The sequence below is a fragment of the Prenolepis imparis genome, unplaced genomic scaffold, assembly GCF_030444845.1.
Source record: "Prenolepis imparis isolate NDT839.2.m4 unplaced genomic scaffold, iyPreImpa1.0 SCAF_8, whole genome shotgun sequence".
In the NCBI taxonomy this organism is placed as follows: domain Eukaryota; kingdom Metazoa; phylum Arthropoda; class Insecta; order Hymenoptera; family Formicidae; genus Prenolepis; species Prenolepis imparis.
Window position 1 is genome coordinate 10,486,877 of NW_028141166.1, and position 20,116 is coordinate 10,506,992.

General features: G+C 41.8%; 2 protein-coding genes across 9 annotated transcripts in view; one reads left to right on the plus strand and one right to left on the minus strand.

The window, feature by feature from the left end:
* The window catches only part of Hiw (MYC binding protein highwire), a 186,891-nt gene that overhangs the window by 9,086 nt on the left and 157,689 nt on the right, over positions 1-20,116 (plus strand). The gene's annotated exons all lie outside the window — the stretch shown is intronic.
* Positions 530-18,687, minus strand: LOC145939781 (uncharacterized). 5 transcript variants are annotated; one of them, XM_083044384.1, is made up of 3 exons: positions 18,468-18,687; positions 11,607-12,394; positions 530-4,428 (listed from the first exon to the last, which is right to left on the minus strand). In XM_083044384.1, exons 2-3 carry the CDS (start codon positions 11,817-11,819, stop codon positions 3,007-3,009), a joined length of 1,635 nt encoding a protein of 544 aa, XP_082900510.1. In that variant the 5' UTR covers positions 11,820-12,394; positions 18,468-18,687; the 3' UTR covers positions 530-3,006. The 5 variants fall into 5 exon arrangements, with proteins under 5 accessions (XP_082900510.1, XP_082900507.1, XP_082900509.1 ...); XM_083044381.1 differs by having other exon boundaries at positions 18,454-18,687; XM_083044383.1 differs by lacking the exon at positions 18,468-18,687 and adding an exon at positions 16,662-18,415.

Genomic DNA, 20,116 nt, shown 5'->3' on the forward strand with positions numbered 1-20,116 from the left:
TATGTAATTATATTAATGTGACAAGTTTATCGATATTATTAATGTTATCTGTTATATTGCGTATAGAGAGAGAAAATTTCATATTTTTTACTTTTTTTACGCGTTTTACAATCTACTTTTACTTACTCTTTTACTTACAATCAGTCATCAATCTTTGGTATATACGGTTTCTTTTTTTATTTTGAAAAAATGTTGTGATGGGACGATATTTTATTTATTCGTCATGGCATAAGTTATCTTGAACAAGGTCATGGCAAATAGGTCGCAAAACTGTATAAATATCTGACGCGGTATCTAATTAACACACACACACAGTGGCACATTGTGTGTTCAATAATATATGCGTAAACGCTTAAGAGATATTTACGCGTAATTTCTGGATTATGGATTAGAGAGAATTTTAGTCGCAATTATATAATTACAATTGCGATTATATAACTACACTAATTTGATTCGCTTATCTTCAAAATAGGAATGCGATAAAAATTAAAAATTTAATTAATAGAATATATTAAATACGTATACATACCAATTAAAGGAATATTAGCACGTGTGTATCTTCTTGGTTAGTCTTAATATGATTAGCCAATACATTATTGGTATTCTTTTTATTGCATCTTTGATCGTTCAATGCGAAACAAATTATATAGTCGGCAGCTGTCGTTATATATCACAGTTTCGCGATAATTATAACTATATATATATATATATATATAACATTACAAACTGATTCTATTCACCACAATGGTATAATTGCGCACGTGTACAACACATATGTACATACCTGCGCATACAGTTTGCACATGTTGCGACGTATTAGACTTCGATCTTCCGATACGCGAATGCTAATAAGACCTACCTTGGCGGTAAAATTCAAGGTATCGAGCATAAGAGGCACAAAAAGTTTTCCGAGACTCAATTCTGCTCTTTCATGCGCTCGAAAAAAGCGCGCAAAGAAATATTACTTATCTTCATCTTCAAGTACTTCGAGTTGCTTGGGCCTTCTGTTTAATAAATCAACTCTGCTATACGATATATTACAATTTCTCATAAGCTTTATTTTACTTCTTTTTCTGCAATTGGCGAAGTGTCTTTTTATAATTATCAAAATATTAGTTCAATGTGTCCGCGATATACATATCTTCTTTTAATTGAAAAGGGAAAAGGGAAAAGGGATAAGAGATTTATTTTTATTTTCATCATTATGATCTAGAAGTATATTCGCTCATAATCAGATCCTTTAAAAATGTTTTCATTATACGTGGATTAAACGTGTCGAAGAATAATCAGCGAGATGTACATTCGAAATAAGTTTTCGAAATAAGTTTTTGATTTTTACAAAATAGCCTGTTTCGCTGAAATTTTCCATTATTTTACATTATTAACATACGGCAAACTTTGCGGAACAATCTTAATGCGTTGATTACAGAGAAACGTACTTAAGATTAAGTGTAAATTATAATAACAGTAACAACAGTTTTTATTGCCAAGTTTTATAGCAAATGCTTGCTAAAAATAAATTACACATTGACACTGATAAAACAATGTGATAACGAGACGAATTTATAATACGACGCGGATAATAATTAACTCATTCTAATTTACCGTCTGGTTAATTTCGCTTTTCGCGAAAGTATATACGAAACAATGACGGATCTACATTTTCGGACACTTGTACTAATATTCCTTGAAGATATTTCCAACAAAAGTTTGATTTAAAAATATATAACGAGTATTTATATTTATCATTAACAAAGTGGTGAAAATCATGTTTCAAAAAATATAAGTTTTACTTTAATCAACATAAGTCTCTTATTTATAAATAATTAATATATAATTTTTTTTAATTGAGAAAAGAAATACATATTACATTTACAAAGCGTTATAGTTAACTTGTAAATCCGCCACTGGTATGAGATATGGGACATTTTTTATCTTGGTAAATTGATCCTGCCAGTTTATTTTTGTCCGTTAACTCGTTACATTACTGTCAATCTTCTCTATAAAAACGATAGTTTCGGAACGATTTTGATATGAAAACTTAGCGAAAAGTTCCATTCGTTCGTTTTCTTCCTTCTTCGAGAGATCAGGTTTTCTATGGAGTGGACACGAATCGTGTGTAATGTCACTCCAGGAATGGCACAGCTGTCTGAACAGGCGGTTATTCCATTTTTTGGTCCTTTGGTACCGTCATTTTCACTTCAGCGCTCACTAATACGTAATTTTACGATAACCGAGCTATCATTATCGATCGATGAACTTAAAGCAACGAGAAATGCGAAAGGTACGTTCAATCGCGTATCTTACGCAAGACAGCGAGTTTAGGATTTTCTCTACACGCGAGTTATACTCTTTTTCTGCTTTCTAAATCGCGTATCGCTTCGTCTTCTATGACACTGGCCCTCTTTTTTTTTCTCTCTCTCTTTTTATCTCTCTTGCGAAAGTTATTTAATGATAAACTTAACTAGCAGCGGTGACCGATCACCCGAATCCGCGTGACTTGTTTTGAAAAATTTTTTAATCGCCGCGAAGGAACGCGACCGCCTTCGAGAGAAAGGACGGTTCGAGGAATGAAAAGAACGCGTGATCGGATAATCGACGACCGCTCGTGATATGTGAATGGAAGCTTACGAACTGTATTGTACTAGAGGAGAGATAATTAAAAATTCAATTAAAAAAAAACATGATTCGGGAGGGAAGGGGATGATTCAGGACTGCGTATTCGCTTTGCGTTCTATTATTCCCCAAGCAGCAACGATTTACACAGTCTATATATATTCGAGTCCGAGAGAATTTCCCTCTCGTCGGGAGAGTCCTTTCCTACTCGCAACATCGATCTAACTTTTTCCTCTCGAACTTGTTGTTCCTCACTGTGGCGCCGATCGCGCGCAGCGTCTCTCACAGCTTGTAAACTCGAAAGCGGCTCGACGTTTCCACCCACTCGAGTTCCTCTTCAACGGGAGCGACGATCGCGGGCCTGGCTGTCGAGCCGCCCGGGGCGTCTCGTTACAACTCGGTCGTAAGCGGCTCAGCCTTCTCGACGATCACGTGGAATTCGGTTTCGCGGTACAGCCTGCCGTCCGGCACCACCATGGTTATCCTGCTGTCGACCGGGGTGCCGGACGTTGCCGCTTCTCTGCCGATCACGCCGTTCTTCTTGGAGACCACGTCGGGCGCGTTAGTAGGTACGCTGATCCATTTCTTCCTGTTGTTTCGTCGGCGCCTTCGGCAGCACCAGACGATGAGGCACACGCTCGCCAAGAGGGCGAGAACGGCGCCTACGATAATTAGAATGAGAACGAGCATGGAACCGCCGAGCGAACAGTGACGCGTCTCGTAGTCGACGAAACTCGTAGGTACTCCATCCAGTCCGCCGTCCAGACATAGGAAGGTCTCCGGGGTCTCGTTGATGGGTTCCTGGGGCTGCGATAGCGGGGGCGGCATAAGCGAATTTTGTCTCACGTAGAATCGCGAGTAAACATTCGTATAATTGAGCACATTATTCTTCCACACCGGTAACATTTGGCAGTCACAAGCCTGCGCGATGAGTAGATTGTCGAGCTCCGGCCGGAAACTCGCGCGATCGAACATGAGCGAGCCCTCCTCGAAGCTGCTCACAGTATTGTTCTTGAAGATGAGACCGTGGACTAGCGACGACGACGACGACGACGACGACGACGACGACGACGATGACGCTGACGCTGACGATAACGATGGCGGTGACGATCTGATCTCGCGATCCGCGCGAATACCCAGGAAAGCGCCCACGCCGATGCTGCCGAAGGTGTTGTTCTTGATGATGACGGCGCCGCGTGCCATCACGTCGAACGCCTCGCTCTCCAGGTTCTCGATCGCGCAGTTCTGTATCGCTACGGTGCGCGGACTCCTCATGATAAAGGCGTTGCTCCTCACGATGCCCATTTTCACGCCGTCCAGCATGAACTTGTGGTAGACCTCGATGTCGTTCATAGTTCGACTCGGCAACTGATCGCCGAAACTGCCGCCGATCACGTGCAGATAACCGACGTCGAACTTCTTGAAGGCTTGCGCCTCCGTCGTCTCGACGCGGCAGTTCTCCAGTCGCAGAGTGTCCGTGTGAATCAGATTGGCGAACGAGAAGGCACTCAGCTGGCCGATTCGCACGTCCTCGAACGTGATCGCCTCGACGTCGCCGCGAAACACGAAGCTCGGCAGCACGTCGATGCTGCTGTTCCGCACAGAGATCCGCGTGCGCGTGCTGTACGATGACAGCTCGAAGCTCTGTCTGACCAAGGTCAGATTCGCCACATTAATCAGATCCACCGAACGTAGCCCGACCATCGAGGCCAGGCTCGAGTTCGCGAGTATCACGGACGAGCAATTGCTCACCATTATCCTGCTGGTATGGGGACTCAGCCGTCTGTCGCCCTCCGTGGTCAGGATCAATTCCTGCAAGTTGAAACGACCCTTTATTTCGATATCACGGGAACTCCATCTCTTATATTTATAGCTACATCTTTTTATTTTTTTCATTTTATACTTATCTATATAAAAGAGAGAAAAGAGTAATTATCTTTTAAATTTATTCTATGAATATGCATTATATATATTATGTGTATGTAAGCACGATCGATTATTTATACATCGACTATCTCAGATCATTTTTTATCTAAAAATACAGACAAGAGGCACGAAAATACTAAAAAAATCAGGGCTTTTCAGTCGGGATAATGAGATTTTCTCGCCGGGAGATTAATTTTTGATATATTTCCCTCAAGGAGGAAGAATCATAGTAATTTGGTGCAACGCAATGTACCGACAAGGGAAAGCTCTAATAGAGGTCGAATAGCCGTAATTGCAGGTCTAACTATCCTAATTATTCGCGATGTGCGCGCACAGTCTCGCTAATTACCGCGAATAATGTCGTTATCATAATCACGGAGGAAGGGACGACGGCTTAATTTCATGACATATCGTAGTCGTCATTTCTGTCTCGCGTTCGCAGAGACCTCACGTTCGTAATCGCCCTTTCCTTTAATCAAGTCTCCTTTCCTATCGGTCGTTTTACGCGAATTTAACATCGAGCTGTATAGTCGGATTTTCCGCTCCGGCGCGTGTCGACACGTGTTTACCCTTGCATACAAATTAGATAATTGCGCGGGATTATCTGCTCCGCTCCGCGCATATATATACGAACTCGTCACGTCTTACGCGTCGTAAAACGATATCGAAACTCTTCGAATATATCGAACGGGAAGACTCTGTTTGCGTACTGCATCCTTGCGGCGGATATAAAATCCTGGGAGGAGAAAAGCGATACGCGGATGACATTTGCGAAACGCATCGAGCCACTATATTATTGGTTACATTGTACTATGAGATATATTTATTTGAGTTTGCGTCATTTATTCCGTAATCGCTGCAACTTTCATTGCGACGTCGGAATGTCGCCCGCGATGAAGCTCGTCGACATCTGGCATGTGTGTACGTATGTATATATATATCGAATGAGTCGCGAGAAACCCGCATCGCTTTGATTGCTACAAAGAGGCCGAGATATGCGTTGCTTCAGGCCAAGTATGCTGCTCTCATTAATTATTACACTCTTCCGTCTAATCGATTCTCTTTAAGCGTTGAATTTCAAGATACATATATACATATATTATATATAACATCCGTTGATTTCATAAGAACGATTTCAAGATTAATATTAATCGTCATTATCTTTGAAGTCGTTTTATTATGTCATTAAAATAAATTTTCACTAAGTAGCCGCTTCCTTTTCCATTAAGAAAAATGAAGAACTAAAACTGGAGGCACAATCTCTTTCTCTCTCTCTATGTAGTCGGATCGCGATGAAACAACGCGGAAAGATATGCGAGACAGAGTGTCTGTTGAATGGTAAAAATAGAGAATAGAAAATATATAAAAAGACGCGACGCAGAGCGATGGAAAAGAGAAGGGTCTTTATATTATTCTTTTTCAGACTCTGTCGTTCTTACGCATTAACGTCTTTTGCTCCATTCGTCCCTTCCTTGCTTCTGTTCGAACTTCCTCTTTTGTTCCGGATCCCATTGTTCGCGGCTACTTTTAGACGCACGATGTCAAGCTGAGATTATTAACCGACGTATTACTTGTCTATCCGAAACGAAAATCTACCTTTATCGCTTGCACGTTTTGTCTGAAAAATTTACCGATGTTGGAGATTTATTTGGAAAGTACTCAAGTTTTATGTTTCTTCGTGGAACAATATTTAGAAAAATGTGTCGACTCCTTCCTGGTCTTGTATGGGAGACAAAAGAAAAATTATTAGCCTCGGAGACTTTTGAAAAAAATAAAAAAAATGTTCTCGGAAATTTAGTACGGAAAAATTCGACATTGCATCTCCCGAGACGTTTGCATCGAGAAAAATGTAATTGGTTCCTCGCGATAGCTTACCCATCGTAAATGCGTTCGACGTGCATCACATAAAATTCATATAAGTAGGTGCGGGTAGGTTGCGGACGGAAATCGAATCGAATCGTAACTCTGCATGATTTCGATGGACACCTGAATTTTCTTACGCGAAATTTCTTTCACGAAAATTCTGCGCCTCCGTAAGAAACGTGAGGAAAGCTACAAGAACCGGAAAGTAGAAGAGATGTTTTTTTTTTCTTTTTGAGGGACCTTCAAACAACGCACCTCTATTCCGCTTTAGTCACGCTTTTGCTCTCTTTCTCTTTCGTCTGCAATTTTTCTCTACAGATGTGGACTTTCTTCCTCTCGTGCTCTCTTCGAACATTTTCACGCGTCACGTCTAACTCCATGTTCTTTTTCGTGCGCCCGTCGATTACCAGGGAAACGATTCCCGTTGGGAATTAAACTCGAGGACGCGCGTTAGTTCGCCTCTCGAACTAGTTCCTCCGGCTTTTTTGCCCACAGTTGTTCGCCGTGTGACATTTTCCCTGCTGCAAATTTGCGGAGTAATCTGCGTGATTTCGTCGGGCGATAATTCGAGAGAGATTGCGATGAGTGATCTAACGTCGATTATGGCAATAATCGAACGTGCCTTACGTTCTTAATTGAACGGGAAAAAGTCCGAGGCAAAACCCGAGCCGTCACGTCATTAGATAGACATTTTCCCGGATGAAAATGAAAATGAGATTGGTTTAATGAGATTGGACGGGATTAAGTTTATCGGGAAAACACGCGATTATGTCGGATCTTGTCGCGTGCGAAAAAGAAAGAGAGAGAAAGAGAGAAAATGACAGAGAGAGATGAAGGAAACTCTCGACCCGGAGACCGGAAACGAGGTAGTGAACGGAAAGTGGCATAGTGCCATGGAAATGGAAACGAAAGCTCTTTTACGATCCATAAAGAATTTATGTGTAACAATTTTACCCGTAGCAGTGCCAATTTCTTTCGCCAAAGTCTTCTCTGCGTTTTGGAAATCCTTCGAAAATTCTTTACTCGCGTAAAGAATCTATCCGCGCTTAATAACTTTAATTAAGAGAAAATTATTTCCTCGATTAGCTTTGATAAATTATTTGACATTGATATTAGTTGATTGCGACAGATTCTGTCGATCTATCGATGATAGGCGGTTATTGCGTTTTAATTAGCACTTTGCACGAGGGCAAACGATTCGATTTATCATCGATAGAAATATTTAATGAAGTATCTTTACACACACACACACACACACAATCGCGCAGGGTACTTGATCAATTTCCTCTCCACATAATCGTGGCTTATTGCTACTGGCTTATTATTACTAGCAAAGTGAGTTAGCGCTGCCATTCCGAAGAGCGATTGTTGCCATTTACTTAACCGTGCATTTTTATCCACTGCAATTTTCCTTGCACGAGCGCACATGGAGACTTTCGTAACGCCGTTTTTCCATTTTCCGAGTATTTTCATAACCGCGCGCCTCTTTCCCGTAAGTGGCATCCTAACGTTTCCAACAGTACTTCTTACGGCCGTTACTTTTACACCCCTGACCCGGGGGTGGCCGCTCTCTTTCCTTCATCGTTTCGTGTCTTATTCCACCGTCTCGCTTATTACGGCCAAGCGAGTGAATTTAAAGTCGCGTTCACTAAAAGGCTCTTTCAATTATTTACGCTCGTCTTCAATTATTCAGTTTGCGACCAAAGACTTCGTACCTCTACTTTCCTTTCTCTATCCTTCTGCCCTTCCTCTGCCCTTCGTGTAGGCGGGAGTTTTATTGGTGGGCCCTCATTGTTATAAAGTGTTTAAATCGGCAACAACACATAAATTAATCGCGATTATTAATAATAAATTTGGTTTAAAAACGTTATGCATCTCTCTTTCCCATCTTTATCTATTAATGTCTATATTTAGACGTATTTTTTTCCTAAGATATTTTAAAGTTTTTTAAAATTATATTTTCGCAGAAGTTATATTAATTGCAAAATTGTTAATTATAAATTTGAGAAACTTGACTATTTTATAAAACGTATTTTTGTTTTTTTTTATTATCCGTACTGTGTTACTTAAATTGAATCGTGTTCTTAAAAATTTGTGTAAAGTTTTTATATAATTTACTCGTCATCATTCAGTGGAAATTATTACTATAAATATTTTGCCTTTTAAATAACGATACAAAAAAATTTAGAAATAAATTTTCACGATTATAAATTTTGATTACATTAAAATACCTACATTAATTAACGTTAAAATATTTCTTAACGTCAAAACTCCGTTTTATCATATTTCCTCTCGTATACTTCTCATTTTGCTATAATTATGAGTTCACTTTACACACGTGACATCATTGATGATGAATGGGCAGCACGTTCTTAACCAATTAGCCGGGCAACAGAAATTCAATCTCGTTTCGAGCGATTTATATCCCTTATCCATTAGTGCGCCACTTCTTTCCTGTAATCCGCGTTATATCTTTCGCTCGACGATAAAGTCCAAGCATGCCTCCGCTTTTTACTCTAGTACAAGGTCATGAAAACTTCCATGCGTATCAGCAATATATACACATATGCACATGTAACATTAATAGATGATACAGCTTGTCGCGATGACGCAAAGCGACCCGTTTGCTCTTCGCGCTCCTCTTTACTTCCGGTCGTTTCGTCACGCGCACCAATTTTACGGATCGAGTTTACGGAGTATTATCAGACACACAAAAAGAATCCGCTTCATCGCGGACAATAATGACTCGCCCGTTCTCGCGAGGACACGCGCGGTAACATTATCTTCCTTCTCGCGTTTGGGATTCGCGTAATTAAAACGCGACGTCGGTGGTTGCGTCGCGAAATATTTGCCCGCGCTTTGGGGGCGACGTTCCCGATTAAATTTCCGCGGTGTAACTCTCTCCTACCCTCACGCGTCGCGAATACGAGACTCGTTTACGTTATCCCCCGGTATGTATACAGCCCCCGGTGTCGGAATTATTCCCGCGTGTGAAATTGATAAAATCTCAGGAATTTTAAATCAAATAACGCGAGAGAGGGACTTTAATTGTAGTAACAGGGCTGATTGTTTTATCTCGTCCTGTAATCGTCGAGCGTGATATATAATTCACGCAGGCATCCCTCTCTCTCTCTCTCTCTTCGAATCGCATTCATTACTTTTCTTATCGCACCGCCGAGTGCGCTGCGTTGCACTCTTTATCGCGACGGAAAAAGACGGAAGTCGCGGAAGGAGCGATGTTCGCGAGAGAAGCGGAAACTTTCGCCAAGTCGAATTTCAAACTCTCATCACCGCGAGAGAAAAGAGGGAGAATTTCCAAATTTATTCAATAAATTCAGACAGCAGTGGCGGGAAAGGCGATAGTATTCGCGTTACCGCGTCGTAGACCTCCGCTCGCGCTATTCGATTCGATTTAACGAAAACCGACGACTTCCGGTTTTGGCGCGGCACGGCATCCTCCAAGTCCGACCCGGACTCGTGTTGGCTCGTTTATCGCGATATCGTGTCGCGATTATGAATCATTCGTGCTTGTTATGGCCGCAGGATAGACGCTCTTCTCGTCTATCCTTTAATATCGCGGATGGCCGGAAGCGGTCGGGGAAACGCGCTCGCGCCGCAAGAGAAACGAACGTTAGCAGCTCGCGTGATCGTGGATCGCCGAGGGAACGCTCGCCCATTTTTTTCCCCGGCTCGGGAAAAGAAGGGGTCCGTAGCCGCCGGGGGATAAAAACGAAACATTTACGAGGGGATGGAGGTAAATCGACGGATCTCCATCCTTTCTCGCGCACCTCGCCTATCTACCTGCCTGCCTGCCCTTCTCGTCCCTACCGATTTGCGTAAACACACTTTAATTTATAGGAGGGGGGATTCCCATCCCTCCGTCGCGGTTGGCACCCTCGCGATTTACGAGAACCTCCCGCCGGGAGATTAGTCGGGAGATTAGAGCTTCGTCCTGATCGTCTCCTCCTTCCCACACTCCCTGTCTCCCTTTTTTTTCGGCAACTCCAGTGTTGTCCTTGCTCCGTTATAGCGAAGCCGCTCGGAGGAATCTCGGGACTAGCGCGATTATTACTTTATCTCGATCTTTGTTGCTGAGTCGAAACCTCGGGCGATACGGGGACGCCGAAGACGTCACATCGGGATCGCGAGGAAACATTTTCTTTCCCTTTTCTCGTGTCTTTTTTTTTTCCTCTCTCCCTCGGTCGTGGGAGAGATCGGGTTTTATGATTTTGCCCTCGCACCAAGCTACCCGCGGGTACCCGCCTCTTTATCTCTCCGTCGGGTAATTCGCAAATGGAATAACGTCCCCTGCGGGACAAAAGACTGCCAGACAGAACCCCGTGTCGCATTGTCTGAGATTTTTCGTGCGATAGCGATAGCTAATCCCGCCGCGGTTTCCGCACGAATTCGTTGTTGAGAGAGCGTACGCGCGCACGCCCTTCCATCGTCATTCACCGGATCGTCCTAATCATTTGAAGTGGAAAGGCGGTAAGAAAGATCGGGGACGAAGATCGCGGAGATTCTCGCCGAAACGAAATCGGAATGAAAAGAGCCGATTCTATGAGACCGCGAACAATTCTACTGAAAAATAAATACTTATAAAAGTTGCGGCTTGACATAAAAACCACGCGCGAAGAAATGTTTTTTAAAAATTTATTAATATCTTTGGCTTTATATTTTAGCTCGTGTAAACAAGAGAAATGTATAAAATACGAGTATAGCATACATGAAATAAAATTAAGTGGACTAATATTATAATTAAAAAATCCGTGTACGCGTAGAAAATAATAATTTTTTTTAGAAGATATAATAATTGCTTTTTTAGGACTGTGCGAAGCTTATTTTCTCTCTCTGCACCGTAATTATAAGTATGATATATTTAAAATGTGCGCGTGAGGTCATCGTATGAATCCAGGGCTCGGGTTACATCTTTTCGTTCTCGTTGAACAGAGAGTCGAGTTCCGAGTTAAATACGATAAGCTGTCTTGGGGCATACGAGAAGAGAAAATATATTCTCTTGTCTCTCGGAGCCGGAAGATACGTGCCTAGATCTACAGTTACCGATAGCGTGAGCGATTTTTTCTTCGCCCGCTATCTCTTTCCTCGACCTCCTCGCGGTATCGAGCCTCGAGAGAGATTCAATCGAAAATCGATTCTAACGCGAATGCTTATCGGGCATATCGGGTTTGTGGCGAACCTACCTCTCCCTCCTCCTTGCAGTCGCAGGTCAACCGGCCGTAGTGGTCGCAGGAACAGGGCGGGTAGTCGCACCTGCTGGTCGAGTTGGTCAGGACACCCTTGAGTAAGCTGCTCCAAAACAGTCCTAAGATCGCGCTGCCTAACACATATCTCGTTGCTCCCATTTTGCGCCTCTCGCTCGCTCCCTCGCCCCCGTTTCTCTCTCCTTCTGCCATACGCTCAAAGGGCTTCCTCTTCTTCTTCGCCTTTATCACCGGTTGTTTTATGTCGAGCTGGCGCCAGGCAATAATTCCGCGTCGAGCCGACCGCGAGGTCGTCTCGACATGTCTTCTTGCTGCTTTAAATGCGTCGAGAATCGAACATGCGTCGATGTTTCTCTCAATTTACGTCGCGTAGTCGCGTTAACTTAGTGTTCCGATTAAATCGCCGTATGCACCGACTAATCTCGCTTGCACCAAGGAAAGCTATCTCGACCTTGTCGCGGCACGTGACACACGCCATGCAATATTACGTGATTCTACGCCCGGTTATAATCCGCGCCACGTCTCTCGCTGAATTCATGCTTCTCGACGACGACGACGACGACGTCCGACATAAGGTGTCCTCAGCTCGAAGCTCATTCGAATCGCCGATTCGTAGAATTGTCTTCTACTACGACATTCGTCCCGACGCTTCTTCGTTTCTTCGATGGCGCGATCCAATTTTGTCGGTGACAGCGCGTAACGTTCTCCAACATCGCACCGGAATTCTTCCTCTCCTCGATCTTAGTCCTTCGGAAACGATCGTCCGTCTGTAAGGATAGAAACATTAGAGAAATCTCGCGGTTCTCACGTGTATTCTCTCTAGCGTGAAATTTCTTTCTCCTCCCTCAAACTTTTTCAACATATACCAGCAATCTATTTGTATTTTCGCAGAAAACATTTCTCGAGCTATATTCAATAATCGTTTTTGATATATCATGATCTATAATTTTATTTAATTATAAATTATTATAAAATAATCTGCCTTTTTCCTTTTAAATTTATCTTGAATCTTTTCACTGAACACGGAAACACTGCGGAAATTAGTTCACGATTTATCCGAAAAGATATGACATGTCGCTCGATGATATCGAACAGTGACGTTTTTCTTTACTTTTTTCAAGGTGATAAGTACTAGATTGCGTTATCACGCTCGATCGTACAGAAACGACGAACTGTTGAAAGTGTCACACGATATATTCCTGCACTAAATGACACCGTCGCAATATCCGATGATGATAATCCGCGATCTGCCATTCAGCCTATAATACTCTCTCACTGTGTATCGTTGCGTGACTAATCGCGCCTACATTCTTGCGTTATCAAAATGCTCTCGCTCGATATGACGTGGTGCTGTTTATCGTACAAATATGTCAACTGTCGTTACTGTAAACTTTTCGTGCTGGTGTTCCGCGAACGCGCTTCTCGGTTATTCACGATCGTTTCGCAACGTAACGAGAAGAAGTAGTCTTATTTGCTGATTCTTTAACTCCAAACGCTTGACGAGTTAAAGAAGTAAATTTAAATTTATGTATTTAAGGAAAAGTAACACGTAAGTGACAAAAAATTTAAAATTGACATTACTTTTCGAGATTGAAATAAATCAAGAAATAACTGAGATGAGTAAATTGAAAATAAATGCAAAAATATAGTTTTTTTAAATCTTAAAAAATACATTTTAACACTTGTTCTTACATAAGAAACGACAAGTCCGTGTACGAGTGAGAGTCAAAGACTTTCTACATTTTAGGATATTTTATCAAGTTCAAAATTTATCGTTAAATATTCATGTTTGTCTAATTTAACCCTTGCACTGTGATGATAACACAGATACAATATTATTTCATTTCGAAGACTCGGATATAAAGCTATAGATTTCCATCAGCAAATAGTGTTTATAACTTAGGAAACTGTTGCCACACAGATGATCAACGAAATGTATCTTTGATATATCTTCATTTTTCGGTGAGGTAAAGTTTGGTCTATTCGGATAGTAACAAAGAAGTGAAATGGCACACGATAGAAGCGGGCGGGATCGATAGACGTGAAAAGAACGTCGTGAATGAAAGGCAGTATCACTCAAAGGATTTGAGAAGAATTTCCCTTTACGATCGGGTCTTTCCAACGACGAAATTTCTTCCGGTCTTCCGTTTTTCAGTCTGCTCGGCTTTTCGCTCTACTTTTAGTACCAATAAAGAAATACCTCACTATTAACGCGTGGCGCTTTTACTAAGCTAATTGCTTGTGGGATTAATTAGAATAATTACGAGAAATTAAAGAATCTCAATAAGTTTGGTAAAAGTTACAATTTGGTTCTGTATTGTTAAAAATACAAAATTTTTAATTTTTCGATTTTTATCTCTATTGCATTTCCATGTATGTTATCCTAATTTAATTTTTGAACAGTTGTGTATTCTAAACTAAATTATGTTGAAAAAATAATAAATTTTAAGAAAGATATTGACATGTACTAGTACATGTAAAAAAATTATATATATATATATATATATTTTCTTTACATTTTTCATAAATATTTGTGTATTGTACATTATTTTGCCACGGTTGGAATTAATTCTCGCTTTGCTTGTTATCGTCATTCGTCTTCAATAACATAGAGATAATATCGCCCGAGAAAACTCGTATGTCACTGTATCGATCTGTAAATCATTTTCAATTAACGTATAGTCGTTACTTCTCGACGCAACGATCGATGAAGATTAATTAATCGGTTTCGGGTCGCTGTCGGTTTCGCTGTTGTTACAACGAACGAGCGAAGCACGGTGGAGAAATGGAATGAAAAAATTGCGTTAAAAAAAAGAGAGAGAGAGAGAAAACGATAGTTCGATAACGGAATCGACGGACGAACAGAGGAGAAGGCGAGAGCAACGTGAATGCGAATTATTCTCGAGCGATGGATCCGCGCGGTCGGACGATTGAACGTTTCGGTCCGTCTGATTTACACACCTCATTAATGGATATTCATGTATATTCCGAGTCCGAGACTCCAGACCGGACAATCGGAGGGAACGGTCCGCGTATTTATCGTTGCAGAAACAACTGGCATGGAATGGATGAATAGCTCGCGCGCGATCCCCATCGGTCTCCCTCTTTCTCCCTCGCCTCTTCGACACGCGACACGGGACGATAAGTAAGGTGCGAGGTGAGGAGTACGTGTAGGAGTAAATCGTTTCCGATTACATGACTCTTCCTCTACGTAATACCACGTCTATTCAACCGACGACACATATGTACGATATATATAGGTGTATGTGTATAAATACACACACGCGGGGTGAAATCGTTCGACTTCTCGCGCCTCCGTTAGAATATTGTATGCGATTCCTCGCTGCTGCACGCAATTTGAGGAAAGATGGAGAGAAGGAGCGACCCTTCGCTCGAGCAGTTTACCCCAGCTGAATCAACCAACATCTCTCCTCCCCGTTTCGATACATTTCGCCTTTCTTCCTTTCGCCAACGTCTTATCTTCCCATCCGCTTTATCGCCGCGACTTGTAAGAATTGTCCGCACCCTCTCGGGAAAGCATTCGCAGTTTCCAGACGGCGATAACGATAAACGAGGCCGGCTCCAAGGGAGGAATGGCGGTGAAGAACACCGATCCACCTTCTCGGTATATTTTGGGTGGAGGGGAATAATTTTTTCCTACTCGGGGATTAAGGCCGGATTTCGGGGTTGCGAACCACGAGAGGGCTAAATCCGGTGATAATTTGACAAAGATCTCGGAGAAGGGAGGGATTGTTTCTACATTCTCAATTTCAGTAAATGTTGAAGAAATAACGCTCAATTCTTTTAATTAAAAATTATTTTGCGTATTAATAATATTTATCGAAGATATTATGAATTGTAGAATCATAATATATCGTATATAGTTTGCTAAAAAGTTTAAAAGCTACAATAATAATCCGATAGCAGAATGTTTATCTGATTATAATGAGGAAATACTCGAATCGAGTTTCATCGGTAGTTGTGACCCGTTCCAATCATTTGGGTATTAAAATGATGCGATTTGAATAAAGTCGACCGTCATTAGAGGCGCGCACGACGTGCCTGACGAATTAATGCGATATTATAAGGGGAGACGAGAGGGAATAATACATACATCGCTCTCGGTCTATGTAGCACCGATTATTGATAAACTCCTCTCCAGGTATCGCGTTTAGCTAATTCAACGAGAAACGTACAAGAAATATGTATTTCGCGTATAGTACGACCACAATTTTGGTCGCAATTTCGGAGCGCCTGCAATACGCCTGCATTTTGAAGTTTTGTCGAAACTCCGAAATCACCGAACCCACTTCACCGCACTTTTATTCCGACGAGCAACGAGATGTCTGTTTTTTCGCGTGATTGTTCAACCGTAATCAAAAGTAGAATGGTTGCATCGGAAAATGCATATATATATATATCTCTGTTTTAAATAATTGTTTTGCACAAATGTTATTCGCGTTGACAATCGATATATTCATTGGCATATAATATAAATATTAGCACTTTGGCAATACTAATTTCGAATAATCAATTAATAGTAAGTTTTGTTTAGCGATAAGCATGAATTATATATGTTTCTCTTAGCTAGTTATTCATGATCGATGATTAGTTATTCATGCACATCCGATTGCGTCGTGCCGTTTCGAATGCAGCTGCAGATCTCGTGGTTCGTGTCGGCCAAACGTTTACGATGACGAGGCAGCCGAACGCGCCCAGGCTCGAACCCAGTCGGTTGACGCGCGTGAAAAATAAAATCGCGTACATGTCAAGCTATGTATATATATAGTAGTAACGATCCCATGACGATTCCGTTTGAATAGAACAGAGTTCGGGTTCGGAACAGAGGCAAAGTCTCTCTCACGCGCGTCTGCTCATTTCCATGTTTGTTACGATAACGAATGGCAGGTCGGGTCTGCTTTTCGCTAGGCGAAATGAAAAATCGCAATATTGGTTCTGTCCGTTATCGATAGCACGTTTTTAATGCGACACACGACACTGCTATCGGCATCGAGTCGTTCGACGATAACCTACATTAGAGAGAACGTGCTCGACCGCCTTTTCTAAACGACACATTTTTCTTCGTGCCTTGTCCCTTCTCGTCTGCCCCCATTTTCCTCGTCCCTTCGCCCTCTTTCCACCGAATAATTCGTCGCGTAATGAAAAGACTTTACGCTCGTCAACCTGGAAGATAAATTCTCGTTCGATTACCGATCTCGCGCTGGTATAATAATAACGATATTTTAGAAATTTATTAAATTTAGATTTATTAAAAAGTGCCGCTGAGAGAAAGAGCGAGCAATTTATCATATTGTAATCTTCCATATCGTCGTTTTATACCGAGAAAAGTTATCGTCCAACTTTCTGGATTAGAGATGTCACGGGTATCTCCGATGTTCGATTGGAAAATTGGATCCAAGTGTATAGTGCTATTGTTAAAAGTGTCAGGGAAGGCGATAGAAATTGTGTTTGATCAATTGGATAACTGCGAAAATCAATAATTTTCTTCCCCCTTTTAATATTCGCGATATAAGCAACTTTAGCTTCGTTTCTTTCCGTCGAAGATTGCAATATCTTTCGAGACGTCTCTCGATTTAATTCGAGTTGCGGTGCATAAGTTCGCTGCGGCCCTGCAGCCCGTAACTCAAGTAACGTTATGCATGCAACATGCAGAGAGCAACGCCGGGCGGAATGTTTAGTCTCGCGGCATTGTTTTCAATTTCGAGATAACAGCAGGCGAGAAGGGCAACCCCGGGGCCGAGAGTACTTCAACATTGTTACATCACGGGAAGCCCTCAGAGAGATGCGAGATACAAATTTCTTCTTTCCCGAGTTTCTCGCGATACGATACGTGAAATTAGTCCGAAATAGCGCGAACGTGTCCACACGAAAATCGATCGAAACCACCCTCGATCGTTGTAAAAAAAACTGCGCATTCCTCGCGGATCAGAGAATCGATATTTTATTCGTCGCGTGACAAATCGCGACTACGCGCGAATTTTTCTTTTCTTTTTCGAGGAAATTCATTAAAAATGGAAAATATTTTTTTTGCGCGTCCCCCGAAGTTTACAAATTCTTTACATACATTTCGCGCGTATATTCGTTCTGGGATTTCTCCGATAAGCGAAATCGGGCGCATCTGTTACGCATTTTTGTACGACAAACGTGACTATCGTTCTTATTCGCGCGACGCGACAATTAAGTGTCTTCTACCGGCGGCGGCGATTCTTTCCTCGAGGGCAGGGCAGAGTCACTGGTGAGAGAAACGAGCGATTAATCGACCCTACAGCGGGATTGTAAGAGATAGCACGCCCGCACCACGCCACGTGGGAAATCAAGTATTACGGTCTCGCGACGAGCCTCTCTCGAGCGCGCGATCGCATGGAATAAACTCTCCGGCTGTCGCTAAGAAGGAATTTCTCCTCCGGTCGCCGCGCGATGACGACGACGCTGGTGGTCTGGTCTGGTCTGGACTGATGGTCGACCGATCGACCTTACGGTTCAATGCCAGTGGACCGGACCGAATCGCGTTTTCTTTCACGATCTGTCAAACGAGCGCGTTATATACTCTCTATATAGTCTCTATACGGAAAGATGCTGCGTATATAGTATCCCGTGATGCAGCTGCCGCGTGATATGCTGATCGTTACGCAACGATTGAGAGGACGCGTTCGCGTGCCACGCCGACGATCCTTCCGGAAGAAAAATGTGTCGAATACATTTTTGCATATTCGAGAAGCGTTACTGCGTTGAACGAATCGACACATAAGCATTGACGACTGAAGATCGAGACTAGTGATGTATTATCATATATTGTCGTACACACCAGTGCTCTCATACCAAGGATCCTGAATCTTCGTTTATAGATTTTTATAAAAATTGGAGTATATTAGAGTGTATCGGATGATTGTATATTTCTCTAGCTCTGGCTCCTTTTTTTTCATCATCAGATCTGTCACTCGCGGTATTACCATGCTATCGGCACAAGAACACTCCCGTTAAGCTCTGCCTAGCAGAATAAGACCGTTCGCGATGAGATGCACAGCAAAGATTCGGCTTTATGTACCTTAATCCCGTGATCCGAAGTGAACCAGCGACGCGTCGTCGTCGACGCGCCAACAGCGACTGGCCGCCTTTCGAATTCGCGGCTGGTTTGCACCTCGGCGACGGTTATCACGACACGAGTGTACCTTCCCTCTCTCTCTCTTCTCTTCTCCTACGCTTGCTCCCTCCGTTGTCGGAGCAAAACGCATCCCCACCGATCTCGACAAACTTCCCTCCCTCGACCGGCATTCACAGTGCGATCTCCGCTGCGTTGCAGCGCATCTCGTTCTTGGTCTCCTCGTCCTCGTCCGTATCTCTGTCCTTTTGCGAAAAATTCCCCTAACTCCTTTTTAATTAGTGTCTTTAATCTTTAAATTCCCCTTCGCGCATGTTATGTTAATTTCGTATTATTATTCAAGCAATCATTGTTATTTGCTTACCCTCGCATATTATACCACAGATACTTCTTTAAACAGTTTGTTTGCGTCGTATCTTTTATTTATAATGAATAGTTTATTGCATTTTTCTTTCTCTGTACCTATCTCATTTCTTATTATTTTATCGAATCGCATATTAAATTTTTTTAAAAGAAGAATATGTAATAAACTCGAGTTCCTTTTCTTAGACAACAAAGAGTCGGAAATTTAAATTTTTTTGATTAGCCGAGTCTTTTTCGTTAAGCATGTCACTTATCTCTCGTGAATATCTAAACTAATAGATATTTATCGTTTTTTCACCCTAGTCGGCATGTCACTAAAACAATGTATTAATTAGTAAAAAAAAATTATGAACACATTTTTTTTTTGCATCTGTCTTCTTATCTCGCTAAGTATCTACCTGTGCGACCCTATTCGACTCTTTCGCCGTCTTACATATCTTATACTGCAAACTTCTTATCAGTCATGACCGATAAAACGTGGCAGATAAGGCCGTTAAGTCTCGCCGCTTTTGCTGTTACGATTGCATCTTTCTTTCTTAATGGCGAAGAATTTATATTTACTATCAACCATCACGTAGAAAAAGCGTGGCAATATTTTAATCTATTACAAAAGACCGAAAGATTCCCCGTTATGGGGAAAGATATTTTATTTTATTAATCTCTTTCTCTCTCTTAAATATTTTCTCTTTAATCGAAATTTTATTTTCTATATCTCGACCGTTCGTGTTTTATAGAAAAATGTAAGTTTTGTTCATGTATTGTCATGTAGATTATTATTTTTATATTTGTTATCAGATCGGAGAAAGGTGAGATATTTAAATAAAGTCTGAAACGGAGTTTGAAAAGCTAATAACTGCTTTGAATTATCCAGGTTGACAACCCATGATAAATTGCTTTTGATAAAAGCGTACAGCGTATATTCGTATATTTTGATGTTCATTTCCCCTCTTACATTTCGTAAATCTTTAATTGCGTTTAAAAATGTATAAGATCCAAAACACGCTAC